The 25,004-nt window shown below is 44.6% G+C and overlaps 1 protein-coding gene across 1 annotated transcript in view; it reads right to left on the reverse strand.

Annotated features, from left to right (window-relative positions):
* Positions 1-21,191: 21,191 nt before the first annotated feature.
* AMD1 (adenosylmethionine decarboxylase 1) overlaps positions 21,192-25,004 on the reverse strand; it is a 50,427-nt gene continuing 46,614 nt past the window's right edge. Inside the window, exon 9 of the mRNA XM_050951426.1 lies at positions 21,192-23,405. Within this exon, the coding sequence (XP_050807383.1) occupies positions 23,268-23,405 (138 nt within the window). The 3' untranslated portion in view covers positions 21,192-23,267. The remainder of the gene's footprint in view (positions 23,406-25,004) is intronic.

A 25,004-nucleotide genomic window follows, 5' to 3' on the forward strand; every position in this document is an offset into this window, starting at 1 on the left:
AAAGACACCTAATTCAACTCTTTGGAAGTTTTGCCTATGAGGGGACTGCAGGAGGATCACTAAGCTTTCAAGGATATTGGAAAAATAGTTTTGAGAATCATTTGCAATTTGCTGCTAATCAGTTCACAGGTTTATTAACAAAACATCTTGTTTCTGTTTCTAAGGACTGAAAACTTGTTCTTTAGTAGTGTTAAACAAAAAAGATGCTGAGGCAGGTTCATTCTCATGGTTAATCAAGTACTTTCAGCAGTTCCTGCTTCTCTGGGTATGTCTACACTACGGGATTATTCCGATTTTACATAAACCAGTTTTGTAAAACAGATTGTATAAAGTCGAGTGCACACGGCCACACTAAGCGCATTAATTCGGTGGTGTGCGTCCATGGTCTGAGGCTAGCGTCGATTTCTGGAGCGTTGCACTGTGAGTAGCTATCCCGTAGCTATCCCATAGTTCCCGCAGTCTCCCCCGCCCATTGGAATTCTGGGTTGAGACCCCAATGCATGATGGTGCAAAAACAGTGTCGTGGGTGATTCTGGGTAAATGTCGTCACTCATTCCTTCCTCCGTGAAAGCAACGGCAGACAATCATTTCGCGCCCTTTTCCTCTGGATTGCACTGGGAGACGCCATAGCACGGCAACCATGGAGCCCGTTCAGCTTTTTTTTTACTGTCACCGTATGTCTACTGGATGTTGCTAACAGACATGATACTGCAGCGCTACACAGCAGCATTCATTTGCCTTTGCAAGATACCAGAGACGGTTATCAGTTGTTCTGTACCATCTGCCATGCCACTGTAAATTGGTGATGAGATGGCGGTTATCAGTCGTTCTGTACTGTCTGCTGCTGTCATGGGTGCCCCTGGGTGAGGTCGGCTGGGGGCGCAAAGACAAAAATGGGAATGACTCCCTGAGTCAATCCCTCCTTTATGGTATCTAAAAATAGAGTCAGTCCTGCCTAGAATATGGGGCAAGTGTACTAGAGAACCAGTGTACCAGAGAACCAGAGAGCACAGCTGCTCCGTGTCAGATTCTGCAGAAATGATGAGCTACGTGCCATTCTAGGGGGTGCCCCTGCAAAAACCCCACCAGTTGCTCCCCCAGCCCTCCTGGGCTACCGTTGCAGTGTCCCCCCATTTGTGTGATGAAGTAATAAAGAATGCAGGAATAAGAAACACTGACTTAGTGAGATAAAATGAGGGGAGGCAGCCTCCAGCTGCTATGATAGTCCAGGCAGGACATTAAACAGTGCGGGGGAGAGGAGCCCAGGATCCTGCTGCTATGATAGTCCAGGCAGTACAGAATCTTTTCTTTACACATAAAAGGGAGGGGGCTGATGGAGTTCAGCCACCAATTGCTATGATGAAGACAGTTACCAGCCATTCTGTACCATCTACTGGGAATGACCGGGAATCATTCCTATTTTTACCCAGGCGCCCCTGGCCGACCTCACCTGAGGTCAGCCAGGAGCACTCACAGGATGATGACGAGGACTTCTACTAGTCCTACTGCACTGCACCGTCTGCCACCGGGGAGGGGAGGGGAGAGGATACTGCTGTTCACTGCTACAGCATTGCGTCTGCCAGCAGCATACAGTAGACATAGGGTGACATTGAAAAAAGTCAAGAAACAATTTTTTTCCCTTTTCTTTCACGGAGGGGGGAGGGGGGTAAATTAACGAGCTATACCCTGAACCATCCCGGACAATGTGTTTGACCCTACAGGCATTGGGAGCTCAGCCAAGAATGCAAATACTTTTCAGAGACTGCTGGGGACTGTGGGATAGCTGGCGTCCCTCTAGTCTATATAAGCTGAAGACCCTGTAAACATTTTCCATCCTAATTTTACAGAGATAATTTTTAATTTTTCTTTCTTTAATTAAAAGCTTTCTTTTTTAAGAACCTGATTGATTTTTTCCCCCTTGTTTAAGACCCAAGGGGATTGGGTCTGAACTCACTATTGGATTGGTGGGGGGAAAGGAGGTGGGGGGAAGGTTAATTTCTCTCTGTTTTAAGATCCAAGGAGCTTGGATCAGTGTAACTCTCAGGGTAACCCAGGGAGGGGAAAGTCTGGAAGGGGGAATGGTTTATTTCCCCTTGTTTTAAGATCCAAGGGGTTTGGGTCTTGGGTCCCCCAGGAAAGGTTTTGGGGGACAGGGAGTGTACCAGACACTGGAATTTCTGGTTGGTGGCAGCGCTATCAGATCTAAGCTAGAAATTAAGCTTAGAAGGGTACATGCAGGTCCCCACTTTCTGGACGCTAAAGTTCAAAGTGGGAAAGATACCTTGACAGAAGCAATCACCAGTGGCCTGGAAACAGCTCAGCACTGTGTTTACTATCATTTGGGTTTTGCCCTGGTATAGAATTCAGAAGGGTCTGATTCTGGACTCATGGGGTTTTCCTTTGCTCACTGAAGGATTTGTGTAATATATTAGATGGATTTTTAGGTAGTGCACTGATTTGATATATTCAGAATAGCAAAATCTAGCAGCTCAGCCTCTTCTGAACTTCATTATTTGCCTTCTCGGGGGTATACTGCTTACTTTTAGAATAATCTTTCACATCCAGCTGCAAGACTGATGACATTGTGCCTTCCAGGAAAGGATTTAATTCAGGAGTTTCTTTATCTGCTGTAGTCCTCAGAACCTGAATTTCTCTCTAGATTACCTGATTTCCAAAACAGCGATCTTGCATCGCTGTTCTTTATATAATCTCTAGTATAACATGACCAGCTTTGCAACATGCTGGTCCACTGACTTCATTCTGATGTCCACATTTTTTATGTTCTTATCTGACTTCTCCAAGTGAATTCCAGCTCAGTGACTATCTTTTTTGTTTGTTTTCCATCGAAGTGAGAATTCTTGTGATGGACATCTGACTTAGAAATAATTAGCACCAATCTGGTATGAATCAAACTTTCATCAGAATCAGAAGTGGAGGGAAAATTACATACGATGCATATTAAAATGGTGTAGCTTCTGTGAGATGTTTTTGAAGCACACTGTTGGAAAAAGTCTAATTGGATTTTGTTCTAGCCTTTTGGCATCTTGTCTCTGTGTGAGGATTAAAAAAAACAACCACCTTCTTCTTGGCCAATGTTTTTTCCAGTTGTAGAAACATCACCAGCTCTTTAAAATAAGGTATAAAAAGGATTAACTGTCTAAGTGTGTAGGAATTGTGTTGACACATGTTCTCAGGTTGTGGTGAGACTCCCCTTTTGTACATTCTTTTGTAACTAATTTTAACTCTGCTCATTGCAGTCTTTCCCATGTGAGCAGGTCATTTGTTGTAAATCATGCTGAATAAAGTATGGGGCATTTTGTGATACAAGTTACTGTTCTTCAAATGATTGCTCATGTATTCCACAATAGGTGTGTGTGCTCACCATGTGCACTGGTGCCGGAAGTTTCTCCCCTAGCAGTACCCGTAGGGGGGAGCACCCCTGCGACTCCTGGAGTGGCGCCTGCCTGGCGCGGTATAAGGGGATCTGCGCACTCCCCTCGCCCTCAGTTTCTTTTTGCTGCCAGTGAAGGTGCATCAGAACTGCTCTGCTCCAGCTTTGCTGTAGCTCGTCCCCAGAACTGTTCATTCGTTTAGTACCTGTAGTTAGTTTAGTTTAGTTAGTGATCTCAAGCCGGGGCATGCCCCGAGCCCTGGGATTTATGTCATGCAGTTCTTGCTGGCGTTCTATGCCAAGAAGCGACCCGCACACAGACTGTTTGCGCTGCTTGGGAAAAACCCATATCAGCAAGAGGTGCAAGATTTGCAAATCGGTTAAGCCTCGGACCAAAAGAGAAAGGGACATTAGGCTCCAAGCCATTCTGGTGGAATTGGTGCTGACCCTGACCCCAGCACTCCGCTCCAAGCCAGTACTGGGCACCATGGTGTCGGTACACGGCGATCCGCCAGTGCCATCGACCAGTTGGCACTGCTCCCCGTCCACAGAGCACACCAAGAGGGCCAAGAAGACTCCCTCTTTGCAGTGGCACTGAGGGAAGTCTGGGACAGAGGCTAGGTCCACATCGGGCAGTCCTTGATTCCCACCGGGCCATAGGCCTCCAACTCACGTAGAGCAGAGTAGCCCTTCGGAACAGGCCTCTCCAGATGCCATCCATGCCTGAAGCCCTCCAGGCAGCCCAGGGTGTCTTGTCCATGCCGGCTCCCAGAGCGCCGCCGATGTCAGCCCAGCGCTCCAGAGGCAAGCCACTGCTGGGATCTTCACAATTGCCCCCGGCTCAGTACTGTTCTTGGTCGAGGGAATGTTCCTGATGCCGATCACTGCTCAGTGTCCGCTCGGGGCAGGGGCCATGTGGATCGCCCTCGACACTGACCAGACTCTCGGGCTGGTTCTGTCTGGCCAGGACTCGCGGCATCTGTCCTCCTCAGAGAGTGGACATTGACGGGACCGCAGTGGACGTCGTCGTTGGTCCTAGTCCTGGAGAAGGTACCACAGTCGGTCACGGCACGGTCATTGATACCGTTCCCACTTGGGCTCTTGCTCCAAGTCTCCACCAAGGCACCGCAGCCCCGGGCGTCGACTGGTGACGCAGCTCTGCCCGCCAAGGCCATTCGCGGAGCACGTATTACCGTCGGTACCAGTCCTCCACATCAAGATCACGGTCCCATGACCGTTGCAGATCCCGGCACCGCCACTCCTATCAGTCGAGAGACAGCAGCGGATCCTACGCCAGCCCAGTTTCCATTCATAGCCATCCTTCGACAGGCCAGACCGGTCAACCCAGGCAGCCAGCCCTGCTGGTGCCACAGCAGGTGCAGTGGCACTGAGCGTTATGGCTGGCCCAGTGGTACCAATGGGCACTGTGGCCTCCGGTGCAGCCCCAGATGGGAGCTTGCATGGTGACTGGAGCTTTGGAAGCACTGTCAGCCTCCCCCTTCAGACCCCCGACAAAAGAGTCGGTGGGACACTCGTCCTCAGTACTGCGCCCGGAGTCCCATCAAGTGGTGGATCCTCCAGGGCTGGCCAACACCCAAACCACCGCACCGGCCTCTTTGCCCCCACCCTGAGGTGGCGATTGCAGCCCTGCCTCCCTCCATACTGCAGGAGGACTTCAGGGCCCACCAAGAGCTCTTAAAGAAGGTGGCAGCAAGCCTCCACCTCCAGACAGAGGAGATGGAGGAGCCCTCGGACTCCTTATTCAACGTGTTGTCCCCATCAGCAGCGGGTAGGGTGGCCTTGCCACTCCATGAAGGGGTGGCTAAAATTTCAAATGCCCTGTGGCAAACACCAGCCTCATTGGCCCCTATATCAAAAAAGGCAGAACGCAAGTCCTTTGTACTCACTAAAGGGTATGAGTACCTATATACCCACGCAGCGCCCAGCTCCCTGGTCGAGTCGGTCAACAATAGAGAACAACAGGATCAGCCAGCCCCAACCCCAAAGAACAAAGACTCTCGGAGACTGGACTCTTTCGGAAGAAAAATGGATTCATCTTTGAGCTTCCAGTTACGAGTGGCAAACTATCAAGCCCTCTTGGGTCGGTACGAATTTAATCTATAGGGCTCTCTGCCTAAATTTGAGGTCTCCCTCTAGGGATGCGATAAGAAGGAGTTCAGGGCGCTGGTGGAGGAAGAGGCAATGGCAGCTCGGGCTTCCCTGCAGGCTGCCTCGGATGCTGTGGACATGACTGCATGTTCAATGGCCTCCACGGTGTCCATGAGACAGGTGTCATGGCTCCTACTCTCTGGGCTCTCCAGCAAGGCGCAATCTTCCATGCAGGATCTCCTGTTTGATGGGAAAGCTCTGTTCATGGAGGAAACAGATACAAGGCTGCATGGCATGAAGGACTCCCACACAACCCTCCAGACTCTGGGTCTCTATGTTCCGGCTCCAGCACAACCTAAATTCAAGCCGCAGTAGACTCCGACCCCAGCTGCCCTCCCGAAATATGAAGCCACCCATAGGAAGCAACGGGACTATAAGAGATGCCCTCACAGGCAGTCTCAGCCTGCCCCCCAGCCTGAACCCTCCAAGGGCAAGCAGGCAGAGAAAAGGTGATTTTGACGGGATGCTCAGGGGCAACCCACCAGTCCTTGTCAGGGATCCAACCCCAGTAAAGCTTCCCTTCTCCAACCGGTTGTGTGCTTGCCTCCTGGAATGGTCTCAGCTCACTTCAGACCGATGGGTCCTCAACACCATCTCCCAAGGTTACACCCTCCAGTTTACCTCCTCCTTGCCCAACTACCCCCCGCCTCCATCCCTCCTGGGGGACCCCTCACATGAAGCTCTGCTTGAGCAGGAGGTGGGCCGGCTCCTAGGACTAGGAGCGATAGAGGAGGTACCCATGGAGTTCATGGGCAAGGAGTAGTACATTATTTCCTTATCCTGCAGGCCAAAGGGGGTCTCAGGCCCATACTGGACCTATGGGGTCTGAACCAGCACATGGTGATGCTCAAGTTCTGCATGGTCTCCCTGGCCTCCATCATCCCCTCCCTGGATCCTGGGGACTGGTATGCTGCCCTTGACCTACAGGACGCGTACTTCTACATCCATGTATTCGGGGGGCACAGGCGCTTCATCCATTTTGTGCTGGGACAAAATCATTACCAATTTACAGTCCTCCTGTTTGGGCTGTTCACTGCCCCCAGAGTGTTTACAAAATGTATGTCGGTAGTAGCAGCCTACATCAGATGGCGGGGGTGAAGATATTTCCCTATCTGGACGATTAGCTTGTCAAGGGCACCTCCCAGTCGCAGGTGAGGGATCACGGGGCACTCCTCTCGTCCATGTGCACCCCCTTGGGCCTACTGGTAAACAACACCAAGTCCATGTTAGTCTCGGTCCAATGCATAGAGTTTATCGGGGTGCTCCTGGATGCAGCATCAGCCAGGGCCTCCCTCCCGCCAGACAGATTTGAGACCCTGAAAGATCTCATCGACTTGGTCACAAGGTTCCCGGTAACAACAGCCAGGGTTTGGCTGCAGCTCTTGGGTCATATGTCAGTGTGCTCCTACGTGGTCTGTCATGCCAGACTCAGAATGAGGCTCCTCCAGCTCTGGTTGGCCTCAAATTTCTCCCAGGCCATGGACAGGATGGACAAGGTCCTCACCGGGCCGGACACTGTGATTACTTCCCTGTGATGGTGGTCCACCCCGAATAACATGCTCCAAGGGGTCCTGTTCAGGGACAGCGCCCTGTCGCTAGAGCAAGTGTCTGATGTGTCAGACCTGGGTTGGGAGGCCCATGTGGGGAGCTTTCAGACCCAAGGCCTGGGGTCAGCTCAGGACCTGACCCTACACATAAACATCAAAGAGCTCAGAGTGGTGCGGCTGGCGTGTATGGCCTTCCACTCGCACCTGGAGGGCAAGGTAGTCTGAGTCCTCACGAACAACATGCTCTCAATGTTCTATATCAACAGGCAAGGCAGGGCCCACTCCTCTGCCCTCTGCCTTGAAGCCCTCAGGCTGTGGGACTTCTGTATAGCCCATGACATCCACCTAAAGGCCTTCCACTTACTGGGTGCCCACAATGAGAGGGCGGATTTCTTGAGCAGGGACTTCTCCTCGCAACATGAGTGGTCCCTCCACCTGGAAGTGGCCCACTGGCTCTTCCGAAGGTGGAAACTCCCCAGATGAACCTATTTGCAACTCGGCTGAACCAGTGATGCCCCTGGTTCTGCTCCAGGGGTGCCTGGGGAGGGGTGCTATCTCCGATGCCTTTCTCCTGTCCTGGTCAGGCCGGCTTCTCTACGCCTTCCCCCCATTCCCTCTAATCAGCAGGGTCCTGGTGAAGATAAAGTTGGAAAAGGCCCAAGTCCTCCTGATGGCCCCGGCGTGGCCCAGGCAGTATTGGTACAGGACCCTCACAGACCTGGCAGTAGCTCCACCGTGGCCATTGCCACTTCACCCGGACCTGCTCTCCCAGGACCAGGGCTGCTTCCTCCAGCTTAACCTAGCGGCTCTTCACCTCACGGCGTGGCTGCTCAGTGATTAGGTAGAGAGGAAAGGATGTGCTCAGAGCAAGTTCAGCATGTCCTCCTTGAAAGTAGACGGCTCTCCACTTGCTGCACTTATTTGGCAAAGTGGTCCCGGTTTTCTAGGTAGGCAGCAGACCAGGGGGTCTCCCCGGTGACCACCCTAATCCAGCTTATCCTTGATTACCTCCTCTACCTGAGGGCCCAGGGCCTGGTGCCCTTGTCCGTCAAGGTACACCTAGTGGCCATATCGGCCTTCCATCCACCGATGCGAGGACACAGTGTTTTCCCATGCTATGACTGGCTGGTTCCTTAAGGGTCTAGACCATCTTTTCCTGTATTCTAGACCCTCAGTTCCACAGTGGGACCTAAACCTGGTGTTGGCTCGTCTCACGGGGCACCCGTGTGAACCACTGACCATGTGCTCCTGGTCTCACCTCATGTGGAAGGTGGTTGCTATCGTGTCAGCCAGGTGAGTCTCAGAGCTCAGGGCCCTGACCTCTGAACCGCCATACACGGTGTTTCATAAGGACAAGGTCCAGCTCTGCCCACACCCTGCGTTCTTCTCAAAGGTGGTCTCTGCCTACCAATCAGTCAGGACATTTTTCTACTGGTCCTCTGCCCCAAGCCTCATGCATCCAGTGAGGGATGCCATCTCCGCATGCTCAACATGCAGTAGGCTCTGGCTTTCTACCTTGAGCAGACTAAGCCGTTCAGAAAGTCCTCGCAACTGTTTGTTGCCTTCGCTGAGTGTGCGAGGGACCAGCGGATTTCCGCGCAGCGGCTTTCAAATTGGATCACTTCGTGCATCCATTCCTGTTATGAGCTGGTAGGCATTCCCCCACCCCCCATTGTGAAGGCACACTCAACCCAGGCACAGGCCTCATTGGCTGCCTTCGTGGCCCACGTCCCCATCCAGGACATTTGTAGAGCTGCCACGTGGTCATCGGTTCACATGTTCACCTTGCACGATGCGATCGTCTCCCAAACCAGGGATGACACCGGGTTCGGCAGGGCTGTCCTCCATCCTGGGAACTTGTGAATTCCTACCCACTTCCAACAGATATAGTTGGAATCACCTACTGTGGAATACATGAGCAATCACTTGAAGAAGAAAAGACAGTTACCTGTTCCAAAACTGGTGTTCTTCAAGATGTGTTGCTCATGTCTATTCCACATCCCGCCCTCCTTCCCCTCTGTTGGAGTTGTCTGGCAAGAAAGAACTGAGGATGGGGGGAGCACGCAGCTCTCCCTATACAGCGCCAAGCAGGTGCCATTCCAGGGGTCCCAGGGGCACTCCCCCTATCGGTACTGCTAGGGGAAAAACTTCTGGCACCAGTGCACGTGGCGAGCATGCACACCTATTGTGGAATAGACATGAGCAACACATCTCGAAGAACACCAGTTTCAGAAAAGGTAACTGTTTTTTCATTGAATGATGTGGCAGTTAAAAGCCACAGGACTCAGCTGGAAATGCTTTGAGTAGGATATTAAAAATGCAATGATGTGAACTATTTTATTCATCTGGGTTTTTGCACTCTATTGAATGCTGCAAAATTGTAATGCAAACTAGTAACCTCCACCTTTGAAGGGGAAAAGAAATTAGAAGACATGACTCCCAAGCTTAAACCACCAGATTTGTGTTTGGTTCTGATTTTGCTTTTTGAACCTGCTTGAAGGGATGCATCTGACATTGCAAATTTTGGGCTTGCAAGCCTTTAGTTAAGCCAAAACTATTCATTAATCGTGCTAGTCTAGATCAGTGATACTCAAACTGTGGTTCTCGGGCCACAAGTGGCTCTTTAATGTGTCTTCCGCAGTTCATTACAGCATGTGATATTAAAATACTGTATGATTAATTAACAAATCAAGATGCTTTTACTATGTTATTAATCAATTAGAGTTGCTAAAATAATACTTGATCAGTCATTTTGCTGTGAGATTAATAAGTGTAATGTCAATTTTGCCACAGTATTTTTATATATTTCCCGTCATATGGTTTAAAAATGAATATATAGTACTATAATAAATGAAACAACGAATTCACACTACAGTGGCTCTTTTGGCTATGTTTATTGCTAATTTGGCTACTGAACCACTGAGATCTGAGTATCATTGTTGTAGTCTGTCTAAAAGAAATTAGAATGTGTACCTACACAATTTAAAATATGATCTCAGATCTCCACTTTAGATTAAAACTGTTGACTTGCATTAGCTCAGATGTTTTGTAATAGTTGGGCCTACAAATTTACCCTAATTAGGAGCTCAACTGTGAAAAGTAAGTGAAAGTTCATGAAATGTCACAATAACCTGTAACAACAAATGTTGATGGGAAATGGTGCAGAAGGCAAACAAAGAGTGAACTAGTCCAAATAAAAAGACCTACTGATATAATTGAAGGACTGTGTTAAGATCATACCTGCTAAACAAGAATGGTGCGACACTGAAAAAAATCAATTAGCGAGAATTGGTGTGTCAGAAATAATGAGGGGATGGGCTATTTCACCTTTCAGGGTTCTTAAAAAAGAGAAACTTTCTGTGGAAAATAGACAATCAGATGGAGGCTGCCACTACACCAGCTGACTCAAAGAAAGGGAGTGAGTTTTGCAATCATGACTGCCACCTTGATCATCTCCTGGGACCCAGACCTTCTGTATTCCAATCCTGGGAGATGTCCTGATGGGGCCAGGCCAGAGAGAAGGAGCCAGATGACATCATCAGCTCCAGCTGAATCCTGAATGCTGCCTGGGATGTAAGACACTGTCTCCCCGCCACTTCCTACCAAATGTATCTTTCTTTCTTTCCTACCTTATTTCTTCTCTTTCTTATCCCTCTCCATTTTCCCTCCTGTCTAATAAGAGTCTGGTGTAGCTGGCCAAGACTGCATATTTTGCAACACTGCTGTAAGCCTGTGACCAGCAAGGGGCAATTAAAAGCAGTCCTGTGACCTAAACAGCCTGATGCTGGTACAAGCTTGCCATGTCTTGGAATGGCTAAGCGGTGTGCTGTGCCTGTGTTTTTCCAGCAATGAGGTTGCAATTGAAAGTCAACTCCAAAGACAGAATCTGCATTCTCTCTCTTTGCTATTCTTTTCTCTTCCCTTTTGTGCGTTTGTCATGTTTTGTCTTCTAGGGAACAGGACTGGACTTTAACAGCAGTCTCAATACTGGTCTCTTCTCCTTTCCCCCCAAAAGACAAGTATTTCTAGCTTTGATACCATCAAAAAGCCTGTTAAATAAGGGGCTCTTACCTTTTAAAAACTCCAGTTAAAGGGAAAGGGATCAACAAATGTTAAAATGAAAGTCTTAATATTTGACATTTCAAATACTTTTTGAAATTTCAAACTTTTTCATTTCTGTATTTTTAATAAAAGGTTTAAAAGGATCTTAACGGTGTGTGCACTATAGTACTAAGCAGGCTGAGGTCTCTGAATATCAAACCTTGTTTGCTGTTGGATGGTGCCTTTGGCCCATATATTCCATCTAAATGAATACAACAGGCGCTAGTCGAAATAGTGTTCATCAATTCATTTCATTTTAATATATTTTTCTCATAGTAATTTTTTTTAAATATTCAGAGAGTTTAACAAACCACTAAAATGTCTGAGATATATATTCTTTGATACTAACATAGCCTGTCCTTCCATCTTGAGTGTTTAGGCCAAATACAGAATACACCCATTCCACTCTATTAAAAGCTGTTTCTTCATCACAAACACAAGTTGCCCTTGTGCCGTACAAAATCAAGTACTTGCCTGCTTGTGTATGTGGGCAAGTTAGAACTCTCTTTGGATAAAGCCTGCTTGATTGGACTGAATAATACCAGGAAGCACAACATGTAATCTATTGGCCAGCACTTATGCCAAAGTTTTATAGTCAAGCTTGATTAATGAAAGAAGTTGAGAACAGACACAATGAGATGGTGCTTCTCCAGGTTTCAGAATAATCAGGATTAGAGCCAGTTAGATTTTGGTGGATGAATGTCCCTCTAATATGACAAATCTTTTATTACAAAACACAACACAATTAGCCTATCAAAGAGACATTACTTTTAATCCTGCATTTGTTTCAGTAGTTGGTTTTTCACTTGCATGCTGTGTGGTGGTGTGAGTGAGAGGAGCTGGAAAACAAAATAGAAATCAGTGTCTCTAAATGGTTGCCTATTGAGCCTTTCTGCTGGTCTGCATAACTTAAATATTTCAGGAACCAAGTTGTCACAGGTCATACCTGTGCCTACCCTGTAGCACCCACTCCTCACGTAGAGTGTCAGTGCAGGTACTTCCTTCCTCAGTTTCTCTTCTCTCTGGGCCTCTTAAGAACTGTACAGTGGAAAGAGACTGGGTCGGAGATGGTCAGGCCTAGTGATCAGAGCAGTAGTCAGGCCTTATGGTTGGAGCCTGACTGCTACAGCCAGGGGTCGATACAGGGCCAGAGCCAGGAATCAGAGTGGATGGTCAAAACCAAAGTCCAAATGCCAGAGCCAAGGGTCAAGACAGAGTTGGATTCTGGAATCAAAGATGAGGGTCAGAGCCAGATTACCAAGAGGGAAGGCAGGAGCAAGCCTGGGACAGGATGGGTACAAGGCTGGCTGGAGGGCAGAATCTGTGCTGGAGCAGTAGGGCCTGGCAAGAGAAGAGCGCAGAGTCTCCGTGGGCTTGTGTGTTGAGCAGCTATCGAGCTACTGCTGAGTTTAAGAACTAGCTTCCTCAACCAATCTGACAAGTAGCCTAGCTGGCTTGTACTGAACATGTGCAGCTCCAGGGCCTTACTCCTGGCATAGGCCAAAGGGAAGTGCAAATTTCCCCTATGTTATTAAATTCAAATAAACGTGAAATAAAGTCTTGCCCCTTGGCTCAGGGGTTGGACCGCCCTGCTTAGGACCTGTGGTCTGCTGGGAGCTCTTCTCCCTTAGTTGAGCTCCTCTTTCCGTAAGCACCTCCTTGGAGCTGAGACCTGAGAGCCTTTTATCAGGCCTCCAGGCTTGTTATTTAATTAACTTCCTGGATAGACTCCCTTCTCTTAAATTAGCTTGTTGTTGCTAGTAGCCAGTAATCCCATGACACGAGTATTAGGGGACTGGGATGTTAGGAGAGTAGATCTTTCTCTTATGTAATGGTCTATAGAATGAAAGAGTTCGAGATACAGATATCGATTGTTTCGCATCTCTGTTCATGTAACTTAATACAGAACAGCTGCAAATACAACTTTTTCCAAATCTTAATGACATAAACAGCATACAGTTACAGTGCCCTCCCAAAGTACGTTGAAGAAATTAAACACTAACACTTAAAAAAATAGCAGAAGTGTACTGTATGTTATGGTATTTGGCTGTTCACTTATTAATCTTCTACTACCTCTGCTTGCTTTAATTAGTACTACCAACATCCCACTCAGTCTCTTCACCAATTTCTAAATACTGTTGCTTCAGCTATTACAAAGCAATTGCAGCCACTCTGTATGTTGTCTTGCTCTTTGCGCCTGCCAGGTTTAGATTCAGGTGTGCACTATGTGAAACAGCATTTTTTCCAGACAGTTGGACAGGAGGAGCAATTTTTAAAATTTTATTTCATTATATTTTTTCTTCTACAATGTTAGAATATAATCTAAAATATGAGAATAAAAGACAATTATGTATATTTAAATCAGCAGCCTTTTTGAAGTCCCTTTATAGCTCAAAGTTCACTGAACTCTAGGCAAAAAAATTAAAACTGAAGATTAGCAACTACAGTTTGTTAGACCTTCAAATGAAAAGAACCACACTTTGTACAATACACCTCTACCCCGATATAATGGTGTCCTCGGGAGCCAAAAAATCTTACCACGTTATAGGTGAAACTGCGTTATATCGAACTTGCTTTGATCCGCCGGAGTGTGTAGCCCCACCCCGCCGGAGCACTGCTTTACCGCGTTATAGCCGAATTCATGTTATATCAGGTCGCGTTATATCGAGGGAGAGGTGTATTTGAATACACATATATGTCTTCCTTTTGGCATAAGGTGAAAAAATGTATGTTGAACATTTGCCTCTTCAGTCTCATCTCTTTAATTCTATTGTCTTCAATAAAACAACAGGTAGAACTGAGAACAGAATTTAGCCTTGCAACTGGACTTCACAATTTTGTTGATGATGCACAAGCCAGAATAGAATCCAGCTCACTGTTTTTAGTCCTATTGGCTGTGCAGCTCTAGCAAGTGTAAAACAAGCAGTAAATACTTATTTTTGTCACTAAAGTAAGAGGGTGTGATTCAGTACATACAGGGAGCAGATCAGATGAGTAAGCAGCTATTTTTAATGTTATTTGCAAAATCAAATCAAAGTTTTAAGTATTTCTGATGCAAAGATGCACATATTGATCAAGTCTGGAATAAAAGACCAGTGACCCTCTAGAGGTCACTTGTGCACTGAGTTCCATTTTGTTGTTAAATAAGGATGTAATCACTGAGTGTATGTAAACTAGGAAATAAAGTTTTCACAGAAATGTAAAGTATAGCATCCAACTAACTGTCTACTGTTTAAAAAGAGTATATACAATAATTTATTAAACATAACTTGTGTGGTGATCCTCACTATGCAAATAAGTGGTTGATTTAGATCTTAACAGTATAATGTACAGTATAATCATCTGTTTATTCAACCTAAATGCTTAAAATTCTTAACAGTAAAAAGCACTTCTGAGTTAATGTTGCTCACAATCATCTTGCTAAAAAAACATACTGTCATTTTTCACATTGACAGTATAGAAGCTTTATGTAAGGGTTGCTTGTCTGGGCCCCTCCAGGAAAGTGGGTCCTGATGGAGCATGGGTGGGGCAGGCCCTGACCTGGCTGATCAGGCCACTCCTCAGGGGCCAGAGTGATGCCCCTGCACTGGCAGCTCAGCCCGGCAGACACAGTCACCTCCCAGCAGGGCCAGTGAGTGGGGCTGGGAGACAGGGTGCATGGCAGTGGGTCTTTGTGTGTTGGGGCACGTGGGAGTGGGTGTTCTGTGTGGGGTGCTGGGAAGTTGTGGTGTTGTGCAAGGTGCTGTGCATTTGTGGGTCTGGCGGGGGCTTTGGCAACAGGGAATGGGAGGGTGTTCTGGTGTTGGCAGGTGGGCTATGTGGCACCGCATGGGCCCACCCAAAGGGAAGGGGCATGGTGGCAGCGCAGAGTCAGGTAGGCCATTGTGCGTCTGGCAACTGCCGGCCTGTAAATACACCTCTACCTCAATATAACGCTGTCCTCGGGAATCAAAAAATCTTACCACGTTATAGGTGAAACCACGTTATATTGAACATGCTTTGGCCTCAAACATTTCCATTATTAATAGTCAGCAAATCATTTTTGTTAGAACATGGTGTATGCAACATGCTGTGCCTCCCCAAACAGCCTAGCCCCATTCCCTAGCTGACCTCCACCTACTTCCTGCCCTGACTGACCCCTTAGAACCCCCATCCATCCAACCCCCGCTGCTCCTTATCCCAACTACCCATTCCAGAGATCCCCTCCTCAACCACCCTGCACAATTTTGTTCCCATAATTAATGTAGGTGCAAGTGATAGCTAATTGGACAGCTAAAAACCTTATTGTTCCCACAACTGGGGAGTTTGGCTAAATCCTCGTTTCCATCAGCATTTAACTGTAGACATACAATGTACCTACACCATTGGAAACCAGATTGCAGTCTAATAATTTAGCTTAATGCATCTTCATGTACAGCAGCAGCAAATGGACTCCTCCTAAAATAGTCCTATTAAAGAGAGGTGTCTACACCAGTACTCCCAAAATCAAATATGGAATGAAATGGAACAAGGTGAGAAAAGGATAACATGTTAGTAATCAACAATCTGAAAGTGGAATACAGCTGCCAAAAACCTGTTTTAGGAGTGGAACAGTATGTTTTATGAAGTGAATGGTGTATTTTATGGCCATGATAGCTCTCTGTAATAACTAATTAACTTTTTCCAAATAAGTCATTTCTCTGGGCCACTTCCACTGCAAACGGGCAAACATAGTGAAAGACAGATGCAAGTCTAGGATAGTTAAGAAGAATTATTTAAAAAGCACCCTACTGAAGACTGGATAAATACCTTTCTTGGGGGGAGGTTATAAAATCATGTCAGAGGTATTCAGCCATGATGTCTACTGCAGGACTGTTCCCTAAATTAGTTTCTCATTTTAAATTACTCAAATGATGAGAATTCCACAATTTCCCTAGGACTCATGGTCTAGTCCAGGGGTGGTCAGAGACCCCCTATGAAGCAGATGAAATCTGTTTGTTCAACCATTAACCTCTATCATATCCCTCAGATGCTTCCTTCTGTGCCCTCAAATACACCTTTTCCCATCTCTTCCTTATCACTCATTCTTTGATAGTAGAAGGGTAGAGGAAGTGGTCTCTAAGAGGGCCACACAGCTGTTTTAAATGTCTCCTCTTAGGAGCTGGCACATACAGTCAGAAGGAATGAATGGTAGCTTGCAAATCCTTCAATGTGTGTAGAAGCTCATCTCTTACAACTGAACAGCTCAGCTCCTTCAAAGGGCAAGTCCTCCACAGTCTTTTGGAATCCTGATCCTTGAAATCAGGATGCTAGTCACTTAACTGCTGCCAGATCCATGACAGCAGCAATGTCAGTCGCATCTAGTGCAACTTGTGGGCTTGTCCTAGATTGCCTAGGGAAGTTGTGGAATCTCCATCCTTGGAGATATTTAAGAGTAGATTAGATAAACGTCTATTAGGGATGGTCTAGACAGTATTTGGTCCTGCCATGACGGCAGGGGACAGGACTCGATGACCTCTCGAGGTCCCTTCCAGTCCTAGAGTCTATGAGTTCTGGTTACTAGCTAGTATACCACAATTTGTCAGTTTTGTTAGACAGGTTGTCTGCAAAGGCAAGCAGTCTCTTATGGGTGTGGAAATCATACTTGGCCAATACAGTATATGTTTGCTGAGAAGGCTTTCTGCCCAAATAAATCTAATTGTGGTGGGTTTCGTTCTCAAGTGTGGACTGGAGTTTGTTTGATCTTTTCGTTAGCTGCTCTGACTACATAGGAATATGGAATAGGGTGATAGTAAAAATGTCACATGCTTGGGAGGCACCTAATATTTCCCATCTACCTTGGGAGACATAGGCATATGCCACAGGGTTTTGTCTAGGTCCAAAATAGCCTTGTTGAGAGGGAGTAAGTTTTCTCACCGAAGCTTGGAAAATGTTCACTAACTTCTGAGTCTGTGCGCAGAGCCCCTCAATAGATTTGAAGGGCCAGATATTTTTTAAATTAAATCTTGGGAACCTTTGTAGGGGTGGTGGTCGAACTACAGCCTCAGAAAGGGACAGGGAGGACAGGATCACTAAGAAGTCACCCTCTGGTTTTTGTTTCTCTCTTCCTCTTGTACCTGTGGTTCTGGGAAGGACTGTGGGACCAGGACCATCAATGAAGCAACCCTGCTGGAGAAGTTAGTCCCTTAGGCTAAAGGTGGTCTAGGCAGAGCAGGATGGTCCCCCATAGGGTATGAGCCTGGGGGCCAGGATACTGGGACTCGTGGATCAGGGTTGCACAGGTCACAGTAGCTGTCCTGTGAAGACTGGCTGGACTTTCTGTATGACATGAAGGGTTATAGCAAAATTTTGCATGAGTAAAAACACAATTGGTATTTATCTTCCCCATCCTCTGACGTGGCAGAAGATGCTGAGGAGAATGTGTAACTCAGATCCAGTGTACCACAGGAAGGATATTGCTCTGGAGTGCGCTCTATTTTGGTCATCCAAAAATCTCTTTTTAAACATGCTAGCTTCAAGAATGTGTGGCAACAGCTCAAGAGCTGGTATAAAATTTCATTTACTTAAGTTAAAGATTCAGCCAGACTGATGTCATTTTTCATCTAAAATTACCTGTAACCAAACTTTTACATAATAAAAACCTTCTTTGGATACTAGGATCCATAAGATGAGTTTCACAAAGCTCAAGCTTAGTATGATATAAAAGAACCATTGTCAGGTTTCATTTTGAAACTGATCTTAAGCAATAGAGAATGAGGTTTAGGTTAGCAATACCAAACATTTGCGTAAGGGCTTTTTAAAGCAGCTTCCTAAAGCCTACTCTATCAGATTATCTAATCTAACATTCCCTTCCGTTGTTGGTTCCAATGGTTAATCAACCTTATTGTTAAATGTGTGCTTATTTCTTCCTTGAATATCTAGCTTTTACCTCCATCCATTGCTTTATACCTTTCTCTGCCAGACTAAAGAGCTCTTCAGTACCCAGTATTTTCTCCCTGTGAAAGTACTTACATACTGTAATCAAAGTCACCTCAATCTTTTCATATAACTCAATTATTTTAAGTCTCTCAGGGTAAGGGCATTTTCTCCAAGCCCTTAAGTTGTTGCAGCTGCTCTTCTACACCCTCTCCAATTTAAATTTTTTAAAAATATGGACACCAGAACTTTATGCAGTATTCTAATCAGGGCCAACAGCAGGAAAACAAAAAACCCACGATCAGCAGCAGCTTCACCGCACCGCTTTCTTCTTTGGCAGCAATTCAGTGGCAGGTCCTTCCCTCCAAGATGGACCCGCCCCTGAATTGCCTGACTTGCCGCCCCTTCCCCTTGGCCACCCCAAGCACCTGCTTGCTGAGCTAGTGCCTGGAGCTGGCCCTGATTCCAATATCACCAATGCTATACAGATGTAAAAGCACCTCTACTCCTACATTTCAAGGTGTGGTATTAGCTAACACATGGTAACAGTATTGTAGACAAGGTATACTACCTTTAATACAAACTAAACTAGCTGAGTTTAAACCTACCTTCTCCCTTAGGCAGATAATAGCTAAGATTAAAGCATCTAACACAATAAGGCCCCATTTCTGACTGGAACTGTTGTGCAATACAGCTTAGTGCTAATTAAGTCAATTGACCTGCAGTCCTATATGTTTTAGGGTGTACAAAGGCTTCAGGGACACCACCTCAAGGAAAAGAAAGAATGGGGACATTTTACTAGAATTGTAGGTAGTGGACCACACTGTGGCTGTGAAGTTCAGAAATGGATTAAATACTAAGTGTACAATCCTACTTTGCCAAACTCCTTCTGCCCTTTCCACACCAAAGAATGGAAATATGCATTTACCAGCCTGCAAGGTCTATCACTATTATCAATCCCTTGCATAGTGCACGCCAGTTTAGGAAACCATATAGATGAGTGCTTATACTTGACAAGGGTATGTTGCTTCAGATTCTGATCTGACTGGATAGGCCAGATTGCACAGTAGCTAGACACAATGAGGTTCATTACTGGGGCTCACAGACTAACTGAAAAGCTTACTATATTGTTTAAGACCTCCCACATACTGAAGATAAAGTTAAGGAATCAGAACAATCAGCTAAGTAACCATTGTGTATCCAGTTACATAACAAGTCTGGTTGAGCACAACTGAGCCACAGTCCCAATACTCATTTCTATTTGATTTATATGCAAAAATTAAGTTGCTATATAATAGCAGCAGTAGAGTATTACTATGAAAACTTCAGGCAAAAATTCTAATTTCAAGGTCAGTGGCTGGACAAACCAAATGGTTCACATTATCGATTCCTAGGATCTGTAAAATATGAAGCTTTTGGAATTAGATTTAAAATGTTATGAATGACAAGATGAAACATGTATGTATCAAATATTTAATAGGGTTAAAATTAGTTAAGTTTATGGAGGACAGATCCATCAATGGCTATTAGCCAAGATGGCCAGGGATAACCCCATGATCTGGGTGTCCCTAAACCTCTGCCAGAAAATGGGACTAGACGTCAGGCAATAATACTCGATAAATTGCCCCATTCTGTTCATTCCCTCTGAAGCATCTGGTAATGGCCCTTGTTGAAAGACATTATAAGGGGCAAGATAGACCATTGTTTTGACTCAGTATAGCCATTCTTATGTTATGTTCTTAAGTCCGCCAGAGGTAAAATATTTAGTGTTTTAACTGTAAACCTGTCAAATAAAATGGGTACATTTAATCTCAGATTGTAGTAAACTACAGAAGTGCCAAAGAGGAGAACATATTGCTTAGACGAGGTTACCCCAAGAATTCAGCTATCTTCAATATTTCTGAAGTTTTCAACAGTGGAAAACAGCTCAAAATGCTCAGATAATTTAGAGTGATATTCAGACCTCAATAGTTCAGGAGTCAAATTAGTGGTCAACATTACCCGAAAGAGCCACAGTGTGAATGACAGGGAAATATTTAGTTGTTGTATATATTATTCTTGCAGCAAAGTAGTTAATAACTTAGTGCCAGTTGATAACTTGGTTAACAGCATAGTTAAAGCATCCTGATTAGGTTAATTAAATCAGTGTTTTATTATGTGCTGCCAAGAGCCACAGAAGATACATTAAAGAGCCACAGTCTGAGTATCACTGATCTAGACTAGCACATGATTAATGATTAGTTCTGCTTTACTCACACAGTATAAACTCAAAAACTATTTAATGTTAACTTGTACAAAGAACATTTTAAAGACAGTTTAAAGATCCAAACCATTTCTATATGAAACATGATTAGCAAAAACTTTGACAGTAAAAATTTCATAGATACTCCTATTTAATCTTTGTAAGATGATGCTTTCGGGATTCACATTCCCTAGAGAGCTCTCCCATGGAGATTAATTGAAAGTTCAAACAAATGGCTTCAGGACTGTTCATAAGAAAGGTTAGACAATTTTATGTTTAAGTGTAGCAATAAGAGCAGCTGAAAACATGCTGAACACTACCCACTAATTTCTGCTCCTTAGGATTGTCCTGAAGAGGAGACTTGTCTGCATTACCTCAAGAGATAGTACACTAGATTTAAACTTTAGCCAGTAGTCTGCAAAGTCAGTCTGATGAGCATACTATTGAAACTATCATGAATGCTGAGGAGTTAACAAAATCTGCAACATTAAGGGGCTTGAATTCCAAATTATATTTCATGGCATGAACTTCCTAATGCTATCAAGCATATATGGATTGGACAATAGGGTAGACAGCAGAGGAGAAACTGATATTTGGTTAATGTGGTAAGTATTTATTTGGAAAGAATAGGTTAAACCTTTGTAACAGCAGCTTAACATCTCATTTGACTTGTTTTGGTGTACTGTCCCTTTAGGCTATAAGTATATATTCTGTTCAATGTATACAGTGCATTTCCCCAAGTAAATTCAAGCTAATAAATACATTAATCTGATTGATATTTCAGCTAAGCTCTACAAAAAAGCATAATAAGTGTGATTTGTAACATACTGGATCATCACTACAGACATTTTATTAAGCAAACTTTTATTGAAGCATTAAGTTTTGTGGTACAGATTATCAAAGTCTAACACCATAGAGAAATTATAAAACCATACTTCCCCCTCTCCTGATCACCAAAGATAGTTCATTAATAATCCATTCAACAGCTTTCATTTTCTATCTAAGGCGTGTTTATATAAATTTGCATTTTTTTCAACTTTACTCAAAGATTTTCGGTCTGTCTGTATTATAGGACCTCAAGCCAACAATGTCAAATCAGTTGGAACAATGTTCAAGAACAAAACCACTTAAAATATTGGTCCTCAAAATATAAAGCACCTAAAAAACACTGGGTGCCATCTACGGAAGAAAATTGTTAACATTGGTAGATAACTTCTTCAATGAAGTCTTCAATCATCAATATGGTTAAAATAAGTCAAAATAATGTTCCAGCCACTTGATTTCCAACCAAGCAGATTTTAGTTTAGAAACACTAAAAAGGTGCTTCATTTATAAATACAGAAGGAACAAAAAACATCACTGCGTCAATCCAGAAAGTCAAAACTATGTTGTGAGGACAAGAGGGAAGTCTCAAATTTGTAGTTATTAACTTGGTCTCATCTGCTAAAATCCCACAGTATTTGCAAACATATCTGAAAATATGCCAACTCTTGAAAGCCTGCATCTGTCAATAGACACTAAGTGACTGAATTACACATTTACTCATTTTCTATGAATAGCATTTTAATTTCACTGTGTCCAGGTGTCCCAGACAGTTCTTATTCTATGCATTCACTTAATGCCATCAAGTCATGGCCAAAGGAACCACCACATTAGTTAGGAGGAAAACAGGTGAAGTCACAACACTGTCGAATACAGTATTAGTCACATGCACAACGCCACAGGACTTTCAGTCACAAGATAAAGGCATTGATTTTGTTTGGAATGACAAAACAGACATTTAGACCAGTTTATAGCATATTTTCTCAAAACTGGAAATGAAAAAGTTTATGTTTATGTTTAACAGTTTATTGAGAATGACCCAAGCTTATTAGCATTGCTAGTCTGATAAATCCCACCATCTTTTTTGCTAGGTCCATCTGCAAACCAATTTGAGTGCACCAGCTTTAGTAAGTTAGTCTTAAAAACATGTAGCTTGAGTAGATTACAAAAGGTGAAAAATAAGCAACAGTAACAGCCTTGCAAAGCACCAGTTCAACTATGCTAAAGCATCTGTATCCTGACGAATTATTTCCTGGGCCTCCTCTGAATGTACACTACCCCACGAGCCAGTATCAACTTGGGCAGTAAATGGGATGAGACCAAACTTGACCTAAGCTAATATTTGAACCCAAGTCTCTAGAAGTGAAAGGCTAGTGCATTATCCCACAGTGCTTTAGCATATTGCCCTTTAGTCTTTCTTGAACAAAATCCTATGAGTTTAAAGGACTAAAGCTATGAATAAGAGTAATTTTTATTGTATCTCAAATAAGAAAACCACATCCCTATCAGTAGTAGTCTTTACTTCTTCTCAATCTTGCCAAATTTCTATCAAGTGCAAGAACTTTGATTCAACCATTGAAATGAGACTTAGAAATCAATTTCATTAGAGAACACACAAATTTGTCAAGAAATGGTCTAAAGATTGAAATTACAGCATAGATGAAAAAATCTGGCAGCAATTTAACAAAAAAACTGTCCAAGATGAGAAGGCTGAAGCCAATGTCTAATGAGGACGAAAGCCTTGTCTGTGGGGAATTTTTGGTGATACCTGGAGAAAAGCTATACTGTGTGAAATCCTAATTGAGTTGTTTTTACAAACTTTGTAAAGTCTCATACAGTAACATTTCTCTACATGCACTTCAATTTCACAGCAAGAGTGGCATAGAATACCTAAACACAGAAGTGAGCATTCATGCAAGATATCTAACTCCTTGATATAATAATGCATACAATTCAAAATGATTATACTATGATTACATCTAGGGCTTTCTGCAACTACAAGGTGGTAGTGGAAAGCATGGCCCCCTGAATCATTAACTAGAAAGCAGCCACCACCTTCTATAAGGGATCTCTTTTTGCGTTTTTTCTTCATTTTTCTTAATCAACTATGTTGCTGCTGCTTCTTGGCAAAACTGGTAAAAACAAAATTGTAATCATTGAACTGAGCAATCTGGCGATCAACACGTTTAAACCCTTCAATCTTCTGGGCAGAAGAAAACACTGTGCGACATTTAGAACTCTAGAAACAAAAAAAATTACATTCTTACATTTTCTGAATTTTCTTACTTAAATTAACATTCAGCAGATACAAACTTCTAAACTAGTTTGCGTCATGTTCTTGGGATGCAATTATCAATGTGGTTCTTTGAATGAGAGTGCTGCAGAAAGCCACTGCAGTCTCTTAAGAAACAATTCTGTTTCCTACCCAGCCCCGTAGGTCTTTCATATTGCTTCTGTAGCAGATATGCAGGTTAGATGACCTGATCAGCACTCAAAGGCAGTGCTTCTAGAACTGCCAGTTGTGACCAAGAATCAAGCTCTTATTTACCGTATATAATTGTTCATAAGCCAAATTTTTTTAGTAAAGGGAAGCACTAGAGAAGGGGGTCAGCTTATGAACAGGTATAGAGAGGGAGAGGTGGGACAGCCTCTCCCCCCCCAACAGAGGGAGCAAGAAGAGGCAGCAGAACTGAGTCTCTCCACTTCTGCTGCTCTGCCCCCAGCCTCTGAAGCAGCTGCAGCTCTGGGCCACCAGAGCAGGCTGCAGCCCTCCCCAGTTAAGGTGGGAAGGGATTTGATGGGGACAGCGTGAGGGCCCTGGGTTAGGGGTGGGGTCATGTGGGGGGTGGTCACAGGGGTTACTCCCCCAACTCCCAATTTCTCCCTCCCAAAAATTTCCCCACCAGTTGCTGTCCCCACCCCTCAGGGTAAGCAGCTGGTGCACCAGGACACTTTACTTAGGTTTACCTCTGTGCCTGCAGATGCTCGAGATAAACAAATCATCTCAGCCAACCAGCAGCTTATCCTGATGGCCTGAGAACCAAAAAGTTTGCTGACTCCTGAATTATAGGGACAGCTTATGGATGGGTTATAAAAAAAATTTCCATTTTTACTTATCCATCTTGGGGGTAGGGGGTTGGCTTATGATCGAGTACATACAATAGGTACACCTCTACCCCAATATAATGCGACCTGATATAACACGAATTCGGATATAACATGGTAAAGCAGCACTCATGGGGAGGGCCTGCACACTCTGGTAGATCAAAGCAAGTTCAATATAATGTGGTTTCACCTATAATGCAGTAAGATTTTTTGTCTCTTGAAGACAGCATTGTATAGGGGCAGCAGTGTATATCCACAATGTCTATTCAAAAATGACCAGAGAAAATTCTAAAGCTTGATTATTCCTGTATTTTAGCAATTTCTTAATGAAGATATATTAAGAGAGCGCTGGCTTGAAGTCCAGATTAACTGACTTCTAAGTTTTGTGTTTGATATACAGTAACTCCTCAGTCATCCTGCTTCATGTTGTTACATTGCCGATCAATTAGGGAACATACTAATTTAAAGTTGTGCAATGATCCACTCTTACATTGTTTGGCTGCCTGCTTTCTCCACAGCTGGCAGCCTCCCTATGACCCCCTCCCTGCAGCAGACCCCACAGATCAGTGCTTTCCTTTACAGCGTTTTGGAGGAAGGGAGAGGACTCAGCATGCAGGTGCCCCCTCCCTCCCTTGCCTCCCAAACACAGCAAGCCAGCTGATTGCCCCAGGCAGGAGGGAGGGGGGAGAAGCAAGGACTCTGCACACCTCCCCCCTCCCTTCCCTATATGGCA

Source organism: Gopherus flavomarginatus, chromosome 4 (assembly GCF_025201925.1).
Source record: "Gopherus flavomarginatus isolate rGopFla2 chromosome 4, rGopFla2.mat.asm, whole genome shotgun sequence".
Classification (NCBI taxonomy): domain Eukaryota; kingdom Metazoa; phylum Chordata; order Testudines; family Testudinidae; genus Gopherus; species Gopherus flavomarginatus.